At 44.1% G+C, this 24,243-nt stretch overlaps 1 protein-coding gene across 3 annotated transcripts in view; it reads right to left on the reverse strand.

Annotated features, from left to right (window-relative positions):
• The window catches only part of atrn (attractin), a 142,897-nt gene that overhangs the window by 23,867 nt on the left and 94,787 nt on the right, over positions 1-24,243 (reverse strand). Inside the window, exon 27 of one of the 3 annotated variants that reach the window (XM_086183474.1) lies at positions 23,904-24,215. The exons of the other annotated variants lie outside the window; for them this stretch is intronic. Coding sequence (XP_086039600.1) covers positions 24,207-24,215 — 9 coding nt within the window. The 3' untranslated portion in view covers positions 23,904-24,206. Of the gene's footprint in view, positions 1-23,903; positions 24,216-24,243 lie in introns of those variants that run through there. 3 annotated transcript variants of the gene reach the window in all.

Consider the following 24,243-nt stretch of genomic DNA (forward strand, 5'->3'; position numbering starts at 1 on the left):
GTGCCACTGTTGCACCGATGATGAAGCCTTCTATCAGAGTGACTCTCTCTCCAACAATGTCTCCTTATTTGGATGTGCAGTACCTGAGTGATGGATCTGTAACCTTGGAAATAATGTCAACAGCAACAATAACAGAAAAGTCCTCTGGTGTTGGAATGAGCAGACATGTATCCCAATCTGGTAGAAACAACAAAATGTCCATCGGTGTGACTCCATTTTGATTTATTTATTTCTATTTGCTATTTGTTCTCATTTAATGTTCCAGAAGTGACAAAAATCCTCATGAATAAAAGCCACAACTGAATTGCACTCAATCTTTGAGAGAGCACAAATTCAAACTTACACTTTTTACAAAGCCTTTCACTTTTATCTTTTTCTCTCCTCTCCTCTGCAGACAAGCCAGTAATGAGCACATGACACTCTAACTAGGCTGAGATGATCGTTCAGCATTGGCCTTTGTGTGTTTCATGTTTATGAAGTCAAAGTTGTAGTTTTAGATAAATGAGGAGTCAAGGTAGTGGTGCAGATGTTTGCACAACAGCTCTGATTCAATCATGATACCACGCGTATCTGCTGAGCAACAGCGTCAACACACCCGTACCTGCACAGCAGCAGTAGGCTGAAGGAGACCAACCACAAACGCCCATAACCGTCAACACACAAGCAGGGAAACACGGAGAAATGACACAAAACGTACAACTCAGTCACAGCAGGGAGGGAGATCAGACTACTTGATGGCTGGTTGGAAAGAGATGTGGCGACGCTTCAGCTCATAAAGGAAGTCAAACAGCTCACGCAGGAGAAATCCAGCGTGGCCTTTGTGTGTGAACACGTGTTCTCATCGTGATCTGGGGGGGGTCATGACCTCCTCGTTGACTTCTCAACAGCCCGCAATTAATTAGTCGCGTATTTCCATCGTCCTGTGAGGCGCCTGATTGCGGCGCCTGATTGCGGCGATTCACGTGTGTTCTCCCTCATGATGACAGGAGCTGCAGGGAAAGCTGGAGGAGTTTGACCGCAGACGGCTGACGAGAGCCCCGGCTCCTCAGAGCGCGGGGCCACTTCATCAAATCCTCGCGTGTGTTTACAGAGTCGTGTTAACAAATCATCCCGCCACTCTTCTGTGTGATAACAACCGAGATGCTTCTTCCAAATTAACTACGTTTGACCTCCAGTGAGGAAGAACTGAAATAATCACACGACCAAAAAAACAAACAAAAAGCAAACGACAAACAATTATTGACATAATCAGTCATTTTGACATGTAATGAGATTAAGAAGGCACAGCCATGCGAGCAGGGCCTCGGTTTTAGTTTGACTCTCCTTGACAAACTCTTTCCTTTTCAACTCATTTCACCTTTGAATTTACTATCAGCTGAGCTACGTTCCCCTTTGCTGGAAAACGACAAATGAGAATGGGAATACATGTGCTGGGAATTTGCCTTACAGATCGGCCAAGATGGCCGACCTGGCACGTTTACAGAAATGCTTTTAATGTACATGTTACCTGTAACTTTGAACTGTGTAAGGACAAATAAAATACAGCAGTGGCTGATTTTTATCTGTTGATGTGAACCATTTCAGAAATGTAGGAATGAATTTGTCCTCAAACTCGGTGTGATAAACGGCTAGAAGAGGATAAAAATCTTTTATATGGATTTTGGTGTTTTCGGGCACAAGAGCAGAGCAAGGACACAAAACCCTTCAGCGCTGGCAGAAAAAAACAACCTCAGCATAAACATTTATTTATCTTTTATTTGTTTAAATAAAAGTCCATGTAACATTTTCTGTGAAATTAAATACAAATATGCCAAATATTTATGTCTATAAATATTTCCAAATGCATTCATAATATGCCAGGGTTTTTCTTCCGTTACTCCATGTGAGGAATTATTTCATTAAAAAAAAAATAAAAATCTTGCAACATTTTATAAAGTGGAAAAATTAAATCTCCTAACTGCCCTTTGATCTTGATCTGCACCAGAGCTGAACGGGTTCATCCTCGAGCCACGTTACATAAACTCTTATTTAAATGAGTGCAGCGTTTTAGTGTAAACCTGCTGGCAGATGGACCGACAAACAAATCGGCAGACGCGGGCGTAAGCAACCTCCCCAGCGGAAGTAAAGTGAAACGCATACGAGAATGTGCATCTCGCTTTATTTCCTTAATCTTTTGAATCAGTCGTATTTAATCTGCAGCACTGAGAGGGACTGGATCTTAGGAAGTTTTCACTCAAGGGTTCTCACACACTCAGTCTTCAGAGCCAGACTTTGTTCACTCAACTCATGACATCAGTAGCAGAAGGAAGTTCATCATCAAACTGGAAACTTCAAAGAAAACTGCTAAACACATCCTGGAATAAAACAAGATTCAAAAAATGATACGAGGAGGTTTTTGAAAAAGTATCACATTCGAGACGCAAACAGTTCTCGTTACTCATTGGAAGCAAAAATAGTTGTGTGCTTAAAATGTGTCTAATCCACCTTAACACAAGTACACAATCAAAAATGATCTGAACGATGACGTTAGAAGCGTCTGGTCATCGCTGCGGCGATACAGGCTGAAACAAGTCCCAGAGCCAATGAGCGTCTCTTATTCAGGCGTCCCGCTGGGCGCATCATCCCAGAGCCACCACATGTAGCCTCTGTCACTGCAACGAGTGCACTGCATTGACACACTGTGTGTGTGTGTGTGTGTGTGTGTGTGTGTAGCACACTCCCTCATCTACCACTGAGGTCTGGTTCAGTTAGTCTTTGAAATATTATTCTACAAATGCACTCCCAAGAATCTTTAAACCAAAGCAAATTTAAAAATCTCATCACTTTTTAAAAATGTTGTTTTCTTGACTGTGCAAACCAAGTTTTACTTGGGGGTGGGGGTGTGTGTGTGTGGGGGGGGGGGGGTTAACTAATTGAACTGGAAGTTCTGACAGACCTCATTCATTATGCAGCAGGCCGAGCCAGGCAGCAGCTTTGCAGCCCTCAAGTGTGTGACGTGCAGAAGACGTGAGAACAAACCTGTTTTTTTATTAGCAGAGCTCCTTGAACAGCACAGGGCAGCGTAATTGATTCACTGGATCAAAAGCAGATGGAGGAGCATCTGATTGTTGTGGTAAACACATTTTATACATTCACTGCAGCGCTCGGAGCTGCTGGGCTAACAGCCTGGGCTTGGGATATAGGCAACATTTGGCTGGGGTGACACGCTCCTTCCCCTCATGTTCACACCTGGTAACTGTACACAATCAGTTACTTTCTGTGTGAATTTGAGGGGGGATTTCCAAATGTCTCACTTGACAATATGGGTTTACACGCAGAGTTGCTGTCCATGTGTGAACAGGGAGGAATGCTCGCTTACAGCCAGGGAGTGAAGCAGCAGGGTGTGTCTTCCAACATCCATCCATTTTCTACCTCTTATCCTGTTAAAAGTGGTGGGGGTGGAGCCTATCCCAGCAGCCTTCCCCCTGGACGGGTCACCAGTCCATGGCAGGGCCAACACATACAGACAGACAACCATTGGCTCTCCCAGCCACGCCTACGGTCAATTTAAAGTCTGGATTAACCTGGTCCCTCTTGATGTCTTTGGACTGTGGAGGAAGCTGAAGTACCAGAGAGAACCCAGCAGGAACAGGGAGAACATGGAGACTCACAGAGAAAGACCCTGTGCTCCAGCCGGGGCTCCACCCACAACCTTCTTGCTGTGAGGGGACAGTGCTGACCACTGCTCCACCGTGCCGCCCCTGTCTTCAAACAGTAGACGTGAATTCGAAGACGATGAAAGAGAAGCACACACCACCTTCAGCTGTGGGAGCATCAAGTTGGCCTCCTTGTCCAGGAGCCATGTTGATCTCTCACCTGCCTGTGCACTGTCCAGCTTAAATCCTGCAGTGGGAACCACAGAACATTCGCCAGGCCTGTTTGGGGCCGACTGAAGTGCATACATGCCAGAATGTTCCCACAGCATCAGCCATGTTGAGGAGGCTGATTTCAGTCAGACGAATGTGTTCTTCCAAAAGCAGCTAATAGATTATTATGGATTTATACTAAGAATTCAACTTTTTCATTTTCAACAAGTAAGTACAGAAAAATAAAACCTATGCAGGTGCATCCGGACAGGAAAGTCATCTTGAATGTGTTTGGGGTGTAGGAGGCACCTGAGCCTCCATGAGGGCCACATGGGGAGAACACGCAAACTCCACAGAGGGGCCTCAGCCAGCCAGCGGATTGAAAATCACAACCTTCTTCAGTGCCAATCACTGCACCACAAAGCTGCCGGCTTCCATCAAAGTCAAGCCACAGACAAATATGAGCCACATTTTATGGAAAGCATCTAAGTATCCCTTGCTGCCGCAATGCCAAAAGTTGAGTGCTACAATCTTCACACCCTCAAACTGCACTATTTTTCAATAACTACACCATGTGATCTATTTTAAACCACCTTTTTCCTTCACTTGTCTTCAGGCCCGCCCTCCAACCTGAGCACAGGCGGGAGGATTTGGAGAATCACCATCCTGGAAAGGAGCCCTGGAGGATCCGAAGTTCTCAAATCTCAGCAGGCAGCCGCTGAGCAGCACTGCACTCTCCAAGAAGTGCCTACTTCCTAAATGGGCTCTTCAAGAGAGAGATTGTGTGTGTGTGTGTGTGTGTGTGTGTGTGTGTGTGTGTGTGTCAGAGTGAAACGTGCATACACAAACCTAATTATGAGAGGGACACACATGCATTCTAACATGCATTGCAGGTAGTAAGGAGATACCTGCACATGAGCAATCACGCATGTGTGGGAATATTTTTCATTATGCAAATAAATTCTCTCAAACACACACACACACACACACACACACACACACACACAGATAGAGAGGGAAGAGAGTGGGATATTAATTCTGTATTCATGAAACACATAACATGAGCAAATGTGCCTGCTGCTTGAAGTTAGAATTCATGCATATATGTAGAACCTTAAGTACATGAAAATCACATGACGTGTGTAGCGTGTTGAGCTAAATTATGAACAGGAACATTAAATCCTGGGAAGTTTTATGCGACTAGCGAAAGTTTGATATTCTGTTCTCATGTCTGAAACCCTCCTTCAACACTTTAGGAGTCAGCTTATTTTTCATGTCGATTTTGTCTTCTATACCCTGAGAAGAAACTCTTTTTCTTCCATCAGTATTTTTTTTTTTTAACAACATTTATCCCTCATTTGTGAAGTGACATTTATACTTTGGACTCTTGAAGGTGCAAGAGATGATACTTTTAAGAGAACAAATAATAATTAAAAAAAAATACATGCACAGAACTTTTAGAAAGGTGCAGAATTAAGGTCTAAATTTCCATCCATCCATTTTCTAGCGCTTATCATGTTAAGGGTCAAGGGGGGTGGAGCCTATCCCAGCAGCCTTCCCCCTGGACAGGTCACCAGTCCATGGCAGGGCCAACACATAGAGACAGACAACCATTGGCTCTCCCAGCCACGCCTACGGTCAAGTTAGAGTCTTTCGAGAGAACAGGGAGAACATGCAAAGAGAAATTTGGTTTGTTGGTTTATTGAACAGGAATCGAGGTCATTCAGGCCTCTTGCAATATCACGCTGATGCTCTCCAGGAAATGACCATTAATTGTTTTAGGTATTGGATTGTTTGTCATTAATCAAGTGCCCTGGATTCAGCTTCAGGCGTGACGAATTGCAGATTTCTCCATTTTAAATCCTGGTAGGAATCAGATTTGGGACAGTTGAAGGCATCATATCTTGAGCCCCATATATTATCAGCTCTGGCCTTGTCACAAATGAGTGGATTAGCAAATCTTCACTGTCTCTCTCCTCCGTCCAGACTCCCTCACAGAGGCTGTTGGAGTGAGCGGCGGTCTGCTGGAGAGACATCAGCCGAGGGAGGGAGGGAGAGAGGGAGGAAAAAAGCAAGATGTGGGAGGGAAACAGGGGAGAAAGGAAATGAGAAAAATAAGATTGTTGGAGGGGGACAGCAAAGAGAATGAAATGGGAGCAGAAAGAAAGACAAAGGCGTTCAAAGAGTTCGCCCCTGGGAAGAGAGGATGGAGCGGCAGGGACATGCACACAAACTCACATGCATGGACACAAGCGCACAAGTGTAATACACACAGCCGCGCCAAAGCAGCTTATTTATTAATGTGTCTGTTAAAAACGCCATCAGTGGGGGGGGCCCTCAATCATCCTTGGCCATCAGTGAAGGTATAGAGAGAGACGTGCAGCAGAGGCACCAGGAGGATGAGAGGAAGGGAGGAAAGTGGGGGGAGAGAGAGAGAGAGAGAGAGAGAGAGAGAGAGAGAGAGAGAGGGGAAACATTCATCTGTGAAGCAGCGTTAGTTGCTTGCTGCTTCTCTCGCTTCATCTTTCCATCTTTCAGCCAAATAGATGGGGGGTAGAGGATGCACGCTGTGAATACTGACAAGAGGGAAGGCTTTGATCCCTCCCTCACTCAATCTTCCTTTCTTTTTCTACCTCTCCCAGTCCCCTAAGACTCGCTTTCTTGCCACCTGCTGTCCAAGCTGTGAGCCTCTCCGTCCATCTCTCATCCACTACAAATATGTGTCCCTCTCTCTCTCTTTTTCTGTCAGGGTTTTATGTATGCATTGTTTTGTCCACAAAGCTAATCAATACTTCATCACAAAAGTAGGACAAAATCACAAAGCAAACAATGAGGAGAGGGAGGGCAGGAATGATGCAATTTGAAGAAGATAAAAGTCCACAATGATTAGATGAGATGGAAAACAAAGTGAGCAATTATTGTTGTGAGAAAATCTCTGAAAATCATTAAAACAAACAACACAGCTCCTCCATCACTGAGCGCTCACTCAGAAGTGTTTTATCACAACAGATGATCCCGACAGTCGCAGCAAGACGCCCAACATCTCCTTCAATTTCCTTTTCCATGTGAAATAAAGAGTCTGACGCTTGATCCCACTGGGGCCGGGTGCCTCACGTTCCAACTGCGATGTGGACAAGGCAGTTATTTAGATTCTGCCCGATGTGCACCAGTAGCACGCCAGAAACGGGTCTCAAGTGCTTTTTTGACAGAACTCAAGTGAAGCAGCACATACCGAGTCAGGCAGGAAGTCAGACACAGGAATGGAGTCACTCCTTCAAAACAAAACACCCTGTGTAGGCTCCACTGTGATGACGTGGCTAAAGTCACAGGTTGGTCAGGAGGAGCTTCGCTCGTCCACCTTGAGGAAGTTCTCACTGCTTTTGTTGCAAAAGTGGGTGGAAACAATTCGAGGGCTTATTAAAACTCTGCCTTTCACAACCAATCCAGAGTCTTTTGGAGCAGTCCTTCATCCTGGAGTGATGACATGTGACACATCAACGCGTTTCAGAAAGGCCCAACTGCACTCGCCAAACGTCTTCAAAAGGTCTTGATGTCTGTGGCGAAATGTATTCAGTGCATAAACACAAACATTATCTGTGATCGGAACAATTCATCCATGCAGCTGCACTATGGGGCTGTCCAGCAGCGTGTCGGCGGTAAGGCCGTGGACGTTCCTGGAGTTAAGAAACCGCAAGACTTCGGACTTGGTGTCGCTACAAAATCCCAATTCCTCAGAGAACGTGAACTAGTTGTAATAGATGTAAAAAAGTAGATGTAAAAGTTCCATGAAGGCAACAAATAAAGCAACTGGAATCCGAACCTCGGTAATAACATCAAGTTAAGTGTCTTTAAAATAGTTCAAGTCAGCCTTGGGAGAGATTGGAGTGACAGAGGATGTGGTCTGGGTGTTCAAACAATGACGGAGGAGATACGACTGCTGGGAAAGAAGAAATGAATAAAAGTAAAAAGCGAAGGATGAGATCAAACAGAATGAAAAAGAACAGGAGCAGGGGTTCGACAGAGGTGGAGAGCTTATGATAAGCCTTGTGCCAACACTGATGGATGGATGGGGGTTTGGAGGGTCGGATGTTATGGGGGCAAAAGGGGGTCACCGGCAGTACAGTGGTGTTAAGCCGGCCTGTATATTGTGAGCAATAAGGCACTGGCACTGATCCAAACGCTAATTATATGCAATGTCTCTGTGGAATTAAGATTAGCAGGGTTTAGATCTGTCTTGGGAACTGTGAGAGACAAAAAGCCACGTGTTCACACACACTAAGCTCACACACACACACACACACACAGAAAATGTGAATGACATGAGTGCAAACACTGCAATGCAGGGATGTAGTAGATAGTGTGTGTGTATATATATACACTGTATATATATACACACACACACACACACACATACACACGTAACTTTAATAGTGATCCTCATTAGCCCATCCTGGGGTCCACAAATGCTATCCGCTCTTCGCCAGCGCAGATTAACATGTGCTGTTATTCGTTTCCACTCCACTACCGCTAACAGCGTCTGCCACGTCCAAGTAGATATTCCACAACAAATGAGCTGCTGTATTTAGCTGCACACTCTTCTTGTGGTTGTATTAGTTTTTTTGTAAATTCTGTATTAGTCTTTATTGTGACACCTTGGTCGTTTGAGTGGTGAATGTTGGATCCAGCAGAGTACAAGCTTGTGAAGCTCCTCCCCTCTGGTTACTCATGAAAGTATCCCAGTTATCAGCAACCGTTTTTGTCACCAAAAACACGCCTGAAAATGTCTGACAACTCACTGGAAACACGTGGTTTGGTCCCGGTTACCTGAATTAAGCTTCATGCATTTCTGCAAGCCTGTGTAGGAGCAGTGAACGAGGGGGACGGAGTCTGAGCTCTCCATGATCCTGATCCCTGCTGCTGCTGTGGGATAGAAGTGTGTGTGTGTGTGTGTGTGTGTGGGGGGGGGGGGGGGCGTCATAAACAATGACAAATTATGTATGTTTGTTTTTTAATAACTCCTGATTTAAATCATGAGCTCTCTCTCTCTCTCTCTCTTTCTGACAGACACACTCATTCACTCTGGGCTTGTGTGAGACACGGGTAACAAAAACACACATTAAAGACAAAACCAGTCCTCATTAATCATGGCAAGAAAAAACAGTCAAATGCTTCAAATCTGAAATATCTGAACACAAATACACACATAAAAATGCTCTGAACTCTTAAGCCAGACGCGTCTGGTCTGTAACCTGTCGAACCGGGAACCAGCGCCTCTACGTCCATAAACTAAACTAATTTAAAGAGTGTGACCTTGTCCATTTCTAAAATGGCATCACATGACTGTCGTCGTGATTTGGCACTGCAGAAATAAAAGCGGCTTGACATCTTTCACCTCGCAGAGCACGTGACACCCGACAACCGTCACAAAACCATCAGTTGGTTGCAGAGTCGGTCAAATCAATGTTTTTGTTTGAAACCAAACGTGGGAAGCGGCTCCAAGCTGAAGAACCCACACATGTACAGAAGACAAGCTATTCAATACGACTGCAGCCACATGCAGCGAAGAGCTTTGTTTGCCAAATCACTGAGTGCTCGCAAAGTAATACAAACCTTGTGCGCTCCGAGTGTTCTACACACTGTTATCTCAATGCTCTTTATTTATTAAACAAGGCTAGTATTTGCTCACTGCTGCAGAAGCGCTGTAGCCAGTTGTCAGCGCTGCAGTGGCGCCTGACACTCTCTCATCATATTTTGATGAATCTGCATCCTGTCAGGTCCAAGGAGACTCTGGTAGCCGGACTATGTGGAGGGAGGCTAGCATTAACGAGATCTTCTCTCTGCACCGGATGCATGCCTTCTCAAAGATTTGCAGCTTCCTGTGACCTTCAACGCTGCGTGCTGCTCTTCCTTGCTCTCTCTCTCTCCCTCCCTCGTCATCGCAGCTCCCCTTTCCTTACCTCTCACTTTCAGGATTGATCACCTCAGAAATGGGTCTTTTGTTCTGCGCGGTGATGCGGTGAACACTGACCTCAAGAGAGGAGGAGATGGGAGGCAGCAATCATAGAATGCTAAAGTATTGCTCTAGTTAATCTACTGGGGCTTTGCTGTGCTTTCAGGAACAATATGGTTGATGTTGCCGCCTCCCTATACAGGAAACACACATTTGCATTGTAACATCAAGCAAAGACACTGTCAATAAGATTCTTGTTGGTAGAAAGTTGTAATGTGGCTGGAGAATCTGACAAATATGAGTTTGTACTTACTGAGGTGTGTTTCCAAACTGTTAAGCGCTGTATAATGTGAAAGCTGGTTTAATGAAAACTTTTTGCTGAGGCGCTGACGGGACATATGGTGGGAATTGCATTAGATCCGCTTTCCAGGGAGAGTTTTACTGTTTGATCGTCTTATTTCTATTGCACAGAATTTATTGGCTTTGCTGTCGAGGGATGGTTTAACTATTTTAGACGATTGAATGCCGTTTCAGTGATCAAGAATAAGCACGGGGCTCATTTTAATGGCAGGCTTCGAGAGTTATGAGCATATGAAAGAAAATGTAATACGATATTGCACTTAATGAGTGAAAATATGATAGAAACTCATCTTGTGATCATTAATTTCCTAATTACAATTACAAAAATGATGATGTTATACGGGGTATGATCTTGCCAGCAATATGCCTGGTGATGTTATTACGCAAGCTGGGGTTGAGCACATTAGCAGGTGTTACTATCGCAGCTTTGACCCATTTACAGGAGGAATACTAGGCCACACAGCAGCAGCCTGCAGGTAGAACATCAAGAACCTCCAGACCAAGAAGCCACAAAAGGCGATTTGGAAGAGTGTGACCTGAGGGAACCACAGGAGGAGAGAAAGTGTCCTGTTCGTGCTTCTGGGGTCACCCTGAGGAATCCATCTCCCACCTCCAGACAAGGAGACAAGGCCAGTGCTCTCCACCTCCCAAGGGTACGGTTTCACATTTTAGACTCAACTTTAGTGTTAGGCCAGACTTCATTTTGCCCATCATTCATTTAGATCCAGTTCTCCAAAAGTAGTCTCAAGTCTAAAAATGAAGCCATCCTGCAGCAGTGTAACTTTTCACTCACTGGAATGTTCTTGACATTCATTGAAGACAAATCTGTTCTGGCTGAACAACTCTTGTAGCCCTCAGTTTAGTCTTACAGACAGGAAGCAAAGCCTGGTGGCTATTTGGAACAACTGACATTCGTTCTATACTTCATGTAACATGCATGACTATGAAAGTCTGGATGATAGACAGTTACACGAGACATTGACAGATTTAAGCACTTCTAAATAGCCAGAGCTGCAACTGCCCATTGTTCTCATAGTCAGTTTATCCACCAATTAGTTTCAAAACTAATCAATAAATCAAACAGACAATAAAAGTCAAGAAAATTTTAAAAAGCCTCGCATAATTTCCCAGCACCAAACAGACATGTTCAAATTGCTTAGTTTTCCATCCAACAATCCAAAACCCAAAATGTCTCCATTTTCTATCACAACGGATAAATCCTTATCTTACCAGCAAATTTAGCTTAAAAAAGCAGAATGAAATGATATTCAAAATAGTTGCCAATTTATTTTCTTTTGATTGAAATATCCAACACAATGTGACAAAAAATCTGCGCATAAGAACATTTCATGAACAAGGACTCCTGATTCAAAAGAACCGAAGACACCGTGACCCCGACCTGTGCAAGTACTTAGAGGGGGAAAGAAAGTTTTAAAGAAGCAGTAACCTGCTGGAAGTTTCAGAAGTAGAGACGTTTACAAATGTTTTCATGTTGTGTGAAACTTGGAAACTCCCCTGACTCCGACTGTCAGGGTTCCACACATATTGAGCCCTTCCTAAAAGTCACGACCTCCAGTGTTCTGACACATAAACACTGACATTACGCTACTTTTTTGCATTTAAAGTTTCAACCCAATCCTCCCATAACCACTTTTTCCGCTGGAATGCACACAGCTGAGGCGTGTGATGCAGTACGGTTGCTCAGTCAGCTCTGGTTTAGTTTCACAAACTTAATTCAGTAGCATTTAACAATGCAGCATGGTAACAACATGGTAATCATCTGTATTAAAGAGGTAATAAAGTAAAACAATGCAATTACCCCATAATTACCGGGTACAAGCCTGACAGCAACAATAGATATATCCAGGTAATACCTGTAATATGGTGCCACAATAAAAGGGTAATGATGATGATGATGGTAATATGTCCATAAACCAAATGTTAATCCGCCCAAATAAAGTGTTATAACAGTTTAATACTTGCAGATGGTAACTGGGTGAAATTGACAGTGTAAGAACCTAACACACAAATGAATATAAACATAATAATGAGGTAAATTAGGCTGCTGTTTTCTCAGTAACATAGAACTGTGTCTTTAGTGTAATTCCAGAAAAATCCCACAAAAATTGGTTATTACCATGTTTTTTTTTTTTAACGTTCCCAACATTCCTTGTTAGTTTCAAGGTAATTTTCTAGACATTACATGTTTATAACGGTCACTTGTTACCTGTAAACACCTGATGTAGTTCCTCTGTAATAAACTTGAATCCCAGCTGTAAAATGCCACTCTGTTTGCGTCGATGTTATTTCGCGTGGCTATCAGATGGTGCCCAACATCAAGAGGATGACTCTGACGTGAATATCCATCACACAGAAACAGGCACGTTCGCATTTTGCAGCGTTCATTCGTGTTTCTCAGACAGACACTAGCAATGACATGAGCAGGTTTCATCTGACATTGCCCGGAACATACAAACAGGTCGATTAGCATTTCATGTAATGACTGAGCTGTAATGTGAAGTGCTGCCCTTCATTCTTAATCAATCCAGAAATCATGGAGAATTAATCCCCTTTATTAGATGTGTATTAGATAGCTTAACCAAAGTCTGTCTCTGCTAATCCCCAGTGTAGATGCAGGCGCAACAATAACAGAGACATCCGAGTCGGCCCATCTTGCAGTGGAAGACACGTCAACACGTTCGTGAAGAAAAGAACAGAGGAACCTCATCTTAAACTGCTCTTGTACACAGTGGGTCGAGTATGAGGCGTGTAAATCTGGTGAAAGGGAATAGAAATGACAACCCAACACTCAACTGGCCACATATCACTCAATTAGAAACACAGCATATTCCACCCACGCTTCCACACAGACGTGCCTTTAGCTGTATTATCGACCGAGGCACAGAGATAATAGGGGTGAAGCAGATGTGTCTATCCCAGTGATGGGATTGATTGGGCTCTCTGTAAAGCCGCTACGCACCGCATTCAACCACTACATCATAAATTCCTCCAGCTCACCTTTGATATCCGTGTCCATCTGCTGGGAACAATACCTTAAGTCATGTCGTTGGAATACCTAAACAGACCGTGTGGCTGCTCTTGTTTTTGCTGCTCGCCATTGTTTTTAACTTTGTGTCTAGGGCTGATCGTAAAAACGGTGCTAATTAATAAAGAACCAGATGTCCCCAGGCTGTTGTAGACCTTAGAAAATTAGGCTAAAAAGTAGGTTCAGAAACTCTTAAGTGAAGCCACGTTGCTGAATCGAGAACAAAACAGCCCATTTAACTTCAGAGCCGTGACACATTATTGTCACAGAAGTATGAACGATGCGTGAGTTGCTATTTTTAGGATGTTTTTTTTATCTCCATATATGTGGTGATGTGTGGACAGGTTAAGCTGATGTTACTTGCACGTCATCCTGACCGTAACACCTGATGTCAGAAGCCTGAAAACCAGGATTTGAGGCCACGGGATCTGGAGCTTCTTCCAGGATCATGTGACAGTTAATTTTGGGTCAAACATTTCATCTTTTCATCAGGCATTCACACGTCACCTATCAAGTGCAAGGCCCTCCTACTGCTAGTTTTAAAAAACAAACGAAGAGAATAAATAATTGACATGAGTAGGAGTAACACATACAGCAGTACTTATCAACACACAGTTGGCTGAGACTTTTCAGCTCCGTGTCTCCGTAGATGCCTTTTTGTTTGTTTGTTTGTTTATTTTATGTGATTGGCAGTGAACTGAGTTGCCCTTCTGGGATAAATAAAGTTATGTGAATCTTGAATCTCGTTCTAAATGTTTGTAATTCTTGTTTTTATTTTTTAACTTGATGCCCTTCACGTACCTGCATACTAGCTACCGGCTAGTTGGCATAATCTTGCTGTGCTGCCCATAACCATTGTAAGGTGTAGCCATAGTGTTAGCAGCACGTTTAACCGGTCTGTGGTTGACAGTAACAGATCATCGGGTATAAGCCACGTCTTCCTCCATTATTTGAATGTCAATATACAACCTTGGGGATAAAAAGCACTTTTACTGGTGGAAAAATATCACCACCAGCTATCGTCCCCACCAAACTATCTTTAAGTACACTGATGACCCCACCACAACATTCATATCAACAGAAATACACACAACCAACCACAAGACTGACGTTGTCCAAATCAGCCAATATCACCAAGACAACCCTCAGCTCATTGCATCCAAACCCAAGAACTCATGAAGCACAGTGGCCCAAACAGTCGTCCCCTACATTTTATACATGATCAAGAAACATTTGAAGTGAGAAAATATGAACTCAGGCCTCATCGCTCAAAGAAAGAAAGAACCTGAGAGAGCATTTTCCCCCCCAGACAAGTAAAGAAAATTCAAAGTCAAACAAAAACTGCTCCAACGGTTGTTTTGCACCCATCACAGAAAGTATATTTTTCAAAAATGGTTTGCTATGGCAGCTGGGACACTCCCAAAAAATTGGTGTGGATTGTCAGCAGATCCACAATCATCATCCAGTCTGACCCTGGCACCCCCGGGGGGGAACTCCAGGTCGGTCTGACACATAAACTTGAACAAACCTTTAGCTGGGAAGACAACAGCGCTGCCGGTCACACTTCCTATAATACAAGGGGTCATCTTACTTGTGTTATACAAACTGTAAACGCCTGGCATATGAAGTGCTGATGCAGCAGACGCACCAAGATATTCACCCTGAACTGGTCTGTAGAACATTCCTGGCGAGCAGAAGTGGCGAGGCCCAGAGCCACTGTGCGTTCCCACCGTTCTAAAATTGTAACATATTACAGATTATCATGGAGAAGTGCTTTGCAAGGGGGTAACAGCTGCAAAGTAAAGGTGGAGAGATTGTTTTTTCCTTTCTTCCCTGCTCATGTGTGAACTACATTCACATCCAGCCATCTGCTGTTGGGACTGTTGTGTGCGGGTCGGCGCAGCCACGCTGGCGAGAGGATCCTGCTCATTACGACTGATTCTGGAGACTAATTTGATGTGGAGCCTACCAGCAGCTTGATATCTTCATTGTTTTCTGAGACTCTGCATTCTGAGAATACGGAGGCCAATCTCTCCCACTCTATTTCACATTCACACGGAACCATCTGCTGAGGACCTTGCATGAGGCAGGGGGAGAGTTACGGAGAGGAAGTTCGTGAATGTGTGTGAGTGCGTATGCGAGTGTGTATCAGAGTAATTGTTGTCAAGGCTTCTGAGAGGGAATGTAGGCTGACTGACTGAGTGGCTGATTATGGAAATTTACAAATAGCCTCTTGTCAATGCCTACACTACCTCATTTTCATTATCATGCTCTGTAGGATAAGTATGGCCGGGTTTTCAAGGCTACTCGTCTACTCAGAGTTGAGTTGGGCTCTCAAGGATACTCGGCTACTCAGGCACTGCGGTTTGTGTTGTTTTGTATTTGATTAAGAACAGCAGAGGTGTGAGTCAATTGAAATGATCAAGCTGGATCATGTTAAAATGAGGTAAACACAGACCAGCATGGTGACGTGCGGGAATTCATATGCATGTCTTGTTTTGTATGCAATTTCTCACTCTGGCTGTTTAAGGTGAGTGCCTACTGCACAGTCTGCACTGATTTGCAACAAACAGCCATTATTCAGGATGTGCCGATATAAAACTCCCCAGACCAGGCACCTCTGTACCCAGCCCAGAGCTAGCAGCACAGGGGCCGCCTTAGTGACACTGTTTCCCGATGCTAACCAATCATGGAAGTTAAGGGGTTCTCTATTGTTGTTGCTGCAGCCCAGTGGTTCCAAAGCCCGTAGCCCCAGAAATATTCAACCTCCTGCTGTGCGCCTCTTTCACCTTTAGTAGCCGACTTTCCCAAGATGCTATGTTGTACTGTCATATCTATAAGCCTGCAACAAAAAGGAAGGTTATAAGAATGAAGCAGACCTCTCATTTGGAGACACGACAGTGTTAACAACAGTGGGAAACGCCTGCTTTGCTGGGGCCCCGACAGAAGACTGACAATGTGCATGTGTACAAATGCTCATGTCCATGTGTGCCAGAGCAGAAGGAGGGAGAGTTTGCTGAAAGCTACCGACAAGGTCAGCTACAGCACAAGTTAGGAGTCAAAGACTTGTTTCCATCAATGGAGGGGAAATGAATGTGGGCAGACAGGAGAGGACAGGACAGGGTGGGATGAGACGGTGACACAGCCGCCTGCTCGCAAGTGACAGTCAGCAGTTTGCTGTGCCGAAGGGCACAAGAACGCATGGAACTATCAACTTCGGTCTTTGTTCTGGCTCACCCCCACCTTGTGGATCAGATGGCAAAATCGGGACTACATTCATTTTAATCTGGTATTCATTAACGGAATGTTGGTTGGTAGCCCACTCATATGAAATACACCCAGTTTTCACCGGTAGTTGTCAGATCGTTTCCACAGGAATTAACTCTCAGCCACAAGAATACAAACACTGTTTTATCCTCTTGTACTGTACATCATAAAATGCTTACAATCAACTCTCCACACAGTGTTCTGTCACAGGTGATCACACAGGTTAATACACTTAAATAAAATTCTAATCTTATTTCAGAGCTGAGCTGTGTCGCAGCAGCCTACCACAGATCTCTCCTCTGATCTACTACCACTCTTTAGAAAGTTTTAGAGAAGAATCATCAAAGGCAGACATGGAACGGTGGCCGTTTGTTCCCAGCGGGGGAATACGAGTGTGTGTGTGTTCACAGAGAGAGAGGAAGCTCTACCACTGCACGTGGGTTCATTAGCATCCTGTTACCCGAGCGATTTGACATTTATTTGGAAAAATAAGTCAAGTTTACACATCAGAGGACATTAAGCTGCTTTCCACTCGTTTGATGACAATAACAAGTATTTCTAATGACGACTCCGGCCGTGACGGCTCGGCTGACATTCACATTTATGGCTGAGAGAAGGTGGCGGGGGTGAGGTGTGTGTGAGGTGTGTGAGAGACGGGAGAGCTTAATAGGGTAATAAAATATGTGAGGGTATCTGGAGACGTTTATGCTGCTTCCTCTGCCGTGCTCCTCCCTGCGGCCCACCTTTGGTGTAGTGTAAAGAATCTCCAACACAGTTAATCATGTGGGACGTGGCGGTAAAGATCAGGGACATTATCCCATTCTGAGTTTCTGTCAGTACCTCAGGGTGAAATTTATGCCTTATATTTGTCAAGTTATGCATGATGTATGTCTGCATTAGAGCGACGAGAAATGGTTGAAATCAGACAATACACATAACATCAGACTTAATGTGTTGTGATTCAAAGAGTGCAGCAGGTTGGCAGGTACTGAAATACTGCTTTCAAATACCACACTCTGACCTGATTTTTTTGTTGTTGCAACAAGCCAGAGAAATATGACTTTCTGTCCTAAAGCAAAGAAAGTGAATGCTAAGTATTACAGTATTTTGCATCATGACACACACGACCCAGTCATTAGGTGCTCCTACGGTGCCGCTGCTCTAATTAGAAAGCTTGCTCATCTGCATTCAAACTAGAGGGCCCACCGAGAGGGCATACCTCCACCACAGAGGATTGACGTCATCGCACTGGGGTCACTTCCAACTCCTTATTGATTGCCCTCGATCTATAATTGGAGCCAACTTAATCTGATTCTCCCCCTCACAACTTTTTGAGTCGTCCTACAGACAGAGACACCTCACACCTGGGATGCTGTCCTCCCTGCACTGTTGGGGAGAAGGAGGCATGGTTGTCCTACCCCACACGTCACAGCAATGAGACTACGGGAGGTTCTGCACTCGAAGCATGTGGTTCGTCTGTTTAAAAGAATAGACGGTCCGTCTGTGACGCATCACGTGTCTGTTGCAGACAGTAATGAATGAAATCATTAGAGCAGCTACGTTAACCACATTCATCCTGCAAGATATGCACATCTCTTTGTTTGTTTTCTCATCACCTGAGGACGCTGTCCTGCAGGTGTAAAGGGCAAAAAAAAAAAAAAAAAAGGACAGCATTGCGATTGAAACGGCTCTGTTTGCACTTTGTGGCACACAGCATAAACTGAGCCAGTGGAGCTGCCTGACAAAGCCTCGCTGCTGTGGTAACATGTCGTGTGCGTCTCCTGTGTGTTTCAGGGATGAGTAACACGCCCTGAGCCTAAAACCTTGGAACAGCTGGTCGGAGAAAACTCCACTCTACCTGTCACCTACATGATGTAACATTGTAATAAGACAGGACCTGCTGTCCCCAAGTCTTCCCACAGAAATCGACAGTGAGCTGCACAGGATGCTGTTATTCTGACTAAAACACAGCTTTCTATTGCACAACATGGCCGCCGCGGTCGAGTCTATCCATCGCCATCTGGCAGCTCCGGCTCCTTCAAAGGGACTGTCAGGTCTCCAAAAGATGGCTTTGATTAACTGAGACAGTACCGAAATACACCCTCCCATCCAAGCACATGTATACCAACAGATGCAGAACAAGCACAGGCGAATACCAACATGCAACTGAAAACTTTGAAAGCAGCAACAACACACACCCTAACAGGTGGGCTTGAGGTTTATCCAAAAATCCTCTGCCAGTCCCAGCAGGTGTTAGCCTGCAACAACAGTTAGAAGAACCTCAAACATATTCATAAACCTATTTCTAATAATTGCTTGGAATACTCCCAAAGTAAAAATACATTCCAGTTGAAAGCGTCAGTTATTTGCAAAGTAGAAGGGAGCTAAATCAGATATTACGACTGAGACCAACACAAAGCATTAAGTCTTGTGTGGGAGTGGCCTCACTGTACACAAAAATGAAGTATAACACTGGGAAAAATAAATATTCTCAGTTCCTGACTGTCTCAAAACTTTTACTTCGTACACCTGACAAGCTGCTTGGAAACAGCTAAGTCAAATCGACAATATTCAGGTGTCCATCAACGTATTTCGATGCACATTTTTAAGTAAGACATTAGAAGAGGTTGATGGAAACAGCAATTTTTGTTTTAAATTACACTACTTTTGAGAAAAATGCTTCACCCTCACTTGAGGGTTTGGGAATAAGCTCTGACATCTTCAGACAGCAGCAACTTGTCCAAAAGTAGCTGGTGCAGAAGAACAATTACAAAAGCCAAAGGTAACGGTGCCTTTACCGCCACCTGCTGGCAGCCTTGCACAGCCCTCTCCAAACCAGTTGACGCAAACACACCTAATGTGTATTCTCTTTTTTGCAACATATCCAGCTTGAAATTTCAACGCTCACAATTATTTCCTGATGAGTCGATACAACAGTGGACAGTTATCAACAATTTATGTACAGCTTTATAAAAAAATATACGTATGTAGTGTTTCATAGATTACAGCTGATAAATGCTGTTGTAAAACTTTAGGGCTGCTCTTCTCAAAAAATGGCCAAAATAATATACACAAACACACACACACACACACTATACATTACCTCTCTAGTTCTATCCTCTCTAGAAGTTTTCAGAATATCTGTGTGTGCATGAAGGAGAGTAGACAAGCTCTTTTATCTTGAGAAATAATTTAGAGCCTCAGTGCCTCTGTACATTGCGGATGACCCTCCATCCAAACTGTCCTGGTTGTTGCTCCTCCCCCTGATGGTCTGAGGGGGGAGCCGTACACTTCCACAAGCTTCCTCCGTTACAGCCAACGCTTTTCATCTGGAGAATTTCGCCCCTGGTCAAACTTCTCACTGTCAAGAGTTTCTACCATAGTTTCGTCAGCGGGGTGTAGAGCGTGGGAGGATAATACTAGCCCCCCCCCCCCCCCCCCCGCTCACCCCACCCAGCACAGCGACCAGGAAACGAACCTTCATCCAAAGAATAGGTAGCAAATTAAAAAGAAATGTGTACTTGTTGGCTTTTGTGTCCTGCAGACACAATAAACATGTCAGCCATCAACGATCAATAGCGTTTGCATCATAGCTTATTGATATCATAGCCAACCAATGATTATCTTAGTTTCATGTACACAAACGGATGAGCGCATGCACTCAGACACTCGTGATCAGAAAACTGTTTTCGCTCATCATCATTCAGAGTGGCTGCTTACTTTCAAAAAGTTGATTTCATGGCCTGTTTCTACTGCTTTTCTTCAAAACAGCTCAGACTGACATTTATATTTGAAGGCTTAGGCTAACACAGTTATCCAGAAAGACTTACGATGAATGTGACAGCACAATAAACTGAAATTCCTTAAAGGCGGATGATGAGCAGCCAACAGGACAGAGTACAAGCCTCAGGGCCACAGCCTTTAATTCCTGTGACCCTGCATTAGCTGCAGAAAATGCAATGGCCACCATTTCCTTCTGCACCGGCCTTAGTGAGGTGAGCGTAGGCATAATTAGATGCAAATTCATGTCACTGTACAGCTGATGCAAGCAGTGAGTAACACGGGAGAGTCGGGGATGAGTGTGGGAATGGAGCCTGGAGGGACAGTGGCGAGATGAGCAGAGCAGCCCCGGTGTCGTGGAGGCAGACAGCTGTAACAAGAGAGTCGACCTCATGGAAAAACATGATTAGCTTTCTGCATGAGAGAAATGATGTGACACATCAGTGTTTACACAGTGTGTGTGTGGAGGTTGGTCTGCCATGTAAAGCTGGGTGCATGTCTCCATGAGGAGGACAAAGTCATTACAGAGATGAAACCACCAGGTTCAGCTCTAATGATAAAATTCCACTTCTTCTCAGAGCACGGAGGACTTTCACATCACTCAATAACAGGAAACTATTAGCAGCAAATAAGAGTGAGATAACAAGGCAGAAGCGAGCCTCCTCTCCTCTGAGCTGCATTAAAGAGCTGAGACGCCCAGAGACCATCTGACTGCTAGTTAGCTAGTTAGTAGGGCTGGGCTCTCCAGGTATTGTTCACCCTGCAGGAAAGTAGTTCAGACAATCCTTCACGATTTTAAATTCTTTATTTTCTTAAATCGCAAATGTTAAACCCAACGCTCGTTATATTCATGCAGGCATAAAACAGTTTTGGAGAAAAATGTATTCATGACTTGACAGTGGTATGCTAACACTTCCCATACATTGCCATTCATTGTGCTACGCTAATTAGCAGTCAGCAGCTCTCTGAGGGTTTCAGCTCCCTGACGTCACTCAGAGGAGAGAAGAGGATCTGTCCTCCAGTCCGGCTCTGGGGACGATGGTGAATGTGTGCACTAATTCTGCCCAATTAATCACAATTACTGCAGCCTGTGGGATTATAAAACTACTTAGTTAGAACAGGACTGCACGAATATTGTTGAAGTTGCTTTATTTTATTTATTTTTTTACAAAAGATATTTCTTAACACTGCTGTTCATTAAATGTAACAAAACATTGTTATTTTGAAAATGGTCAGCAAAAATATGCATTTCATAATGATTAGTGATGTGTGAGCATATTTCTTATAGTCAAGTAAGTGGACTAATTATACCTTTGTTTATCAAATTATATTGATTTTAAATATTATTTATGCTATTTGTTGATGTTATATCTCTTATGTGCAACACAATCAGAATATGACATATCATGCAGTACTAGCACGATTCAACTCAGCTGCAGGTTTGTAAATCTCTCATCTGTGGGTTATAATCTGATTATGTGTCAACCAGGCAGACACTTTGAGCTCTAAAATGAGGTGAAATTAGTGTTGAATGGTTGAGGACCTGCAGTTATCGCCAGCAAGGACAGACAAGCTTCATTCTCAGGGCTCTCTTCGGGGATGCCTGCCTTCTGCTGGTTTGTGACAACATGGAAGCGAAGCCACCTCTGAGCGGGAAATATTAACACATGCAGACGGCACACATCATGGGGGTCGCCCCCTGCTGTCTGAAAAGGGCATCGTGATTTTGACAGTGGGCGCAGCTCGCGGACTGAAAGGGGGCTGCCATCGCACCCCCAGTCATAAGAACAACTCATGCTGCAGTGCAACAACTGGAATAGTTTTTCAATACGAGTCCTGCTGCAGGAGTGATGTCATGCTTAGGATGGATATTAAATATGAGTGTGAGTCAAATGTCATCCCCGGCTGTCTTCATGCGTTTGATGCAACATGGCTGCGCTGTAGCTGTAGCTCTCCTGTTCACGTCAGTGTAAAAGTGAATAAAGAAAACTGCCATCTCATTGATGACCCCTGCGCTGGACAATTGCAAATACCAGGTAGCTGAAATCTGTGCTGATTCCTCAAAGAAACTGTTGTACTCAATGACGCCGGTCATATTCATTTACACTGGCCCGAGTTCGTTAACCATTCAGAATTCTAGGCAAACCAAGCAGAATCTGAGAATTCTGGCAAACTTCTTTTGTAGGTGTAGTTTTAGCCTACAATTCTCGGTAACCTCTATTCCTCTTCACAACATTCTGATATTGCTTTAAAGGTTAGCTCGCAGATGACCCAGCTGGACAACCGCGGCTGTGTGATGGAGGGTGGGCAGAGTACGAGCAAGTGTTGAGAGGCATCCAGGGGTGACGGTGATGTAACAGGAAGGTTACAGCCAAAAGGCTCTTCAGTAGGCGCGGAGTGTGTGTGAAAAGTACAAACCGAAAGTTCACATGAAGCGCAATATTAGCTTGTATGCCCTCAGACACTGCCCCCCTCCAGCCAGACTTCTCTGTAAACACACCTGTACTCAGACTGACTTCATATCTGCCATATTCTGCTAGATGACCATTTTCTCTTACCAGCTTTGACAAGCTAGTTAGCCTGTTAGCGTCACTCAGATACCACTCACTCACTCAGTGTGTCATGCACCACCATCAGTCAACATTCGTTCAGACTCCGTCAGTCCCAAACAGGGGTTGAACAGAGTTGACACATTTCCTGGAGAAAAATAAAATGCCTCCACAATTACTGAGACAATTGATGAAAAGAAACAAAGTCATAAACTGAGCAAATCTATTGTGGCTGGTGTCATAAACCAATCAGACGGGGGCTTTGTCCGGATGTCTGCTTCATATCACTCACCACTGTGTGTGTGTGTTTGTGTGTGTGTGTGAGAGATTGTACAGCTATCTTTGTGAAGACCGTTTGGAGTTTTAAACCACTACAGTGAGGGCATTTCACCCTTTGGTCAGTCCTCACTTTTTGAGATGTCTCTAAAGGCCAGTTTGGAGGCTACGACTGGATTTTTGGGTACAGGTTCGGCTTGTCATGTGCTAATGAATGTCCTCACTAATATAGCTGCGTGAATATGTGTGCGTTTTGCTCATATTGCGGCATCAATGGGGACTCGCCCTCCTTTTGAGGAAAAGCTGAATCTCATCACGTGATTCAGGACATTTAAATTACGATGTTTAGTATTTTTTAAAGTGGGGGCTGATGTTACTGACCGTAAAACCTGCAGTATGTCACAATTCGCAGCCTCTCTTCCTTCCACATCCTCATGTTAATCCAACAGTCACTTCAGAACAGGAGGATAATTTCCTTAATTCTAATGTCATATCTGTCATCAGCCTGATGGGCAATTTTACATCATTCCAAAACATTTGGGTGGATTTGTGTTTTGTTGTCAGGGACTGCGTTGTTGGAGCTCATATTCACCCTCAGAGCAACTTTGCTGGACTGCTGCTGTCATTATTGAGCAATTCACAGTCGCTAATGCTGATGTCTCTGCATATAAAATAGAGTCTTTACCATCTGTGGCAGTGTGCGGCTGGTACTTGTTCACTTTGTGCATCTGTATGTGTGGTATTGTGGCAAAACGTGGTCCAGGAGACACTTACTACAAAAGATATGACCACACATGTGGTTTAGAGTACTTTAGCAGGAGTTTAATTGTCTGCTAGTGTGAAAACAGATGTAGACAGCAGGAGAATGTTAACATGCCAGATGTGGACCCAAACTGGACTGTTGTGTTGCTGAGACGGAGATGAAAGCATGAGAAAAAGACAGAAGTTTCTTGGTGCTTGTGCGACCCTTGAATATGTAGAAGTGACTAGGAAGCAGTCAGAGCTCCGTCATGTTGACTGGCAGGTTTGATCCCTCATCACAGACTGGTCTATTTTGTTATCGCTGTGCAGTGTTGTGTGTTGGTGTTCCTCCAAGTGCAGACCCGCAGGAATCTTAAGCCTCAACAGCAGCTTTATTTGAACTAGAATAAAAAGAAGTGTGCTTACATG

Source organism: Aulostomus chinensis, chromosome 17 (assembly GCF_037954235.1).
Source record: "Aulostomus chinensis isolate RoL2024-O1b breed Wild chromosome 17, RoL_Achi_v1.0, whole genome shotgun sequence".
NCBI classification, from domain to species: Eukaryota; Metazoa; Chordata; class Actinopteri; order Syngnathiformes; family Aulostomidae; genus Aulostomus; species Aulostomus chinensis.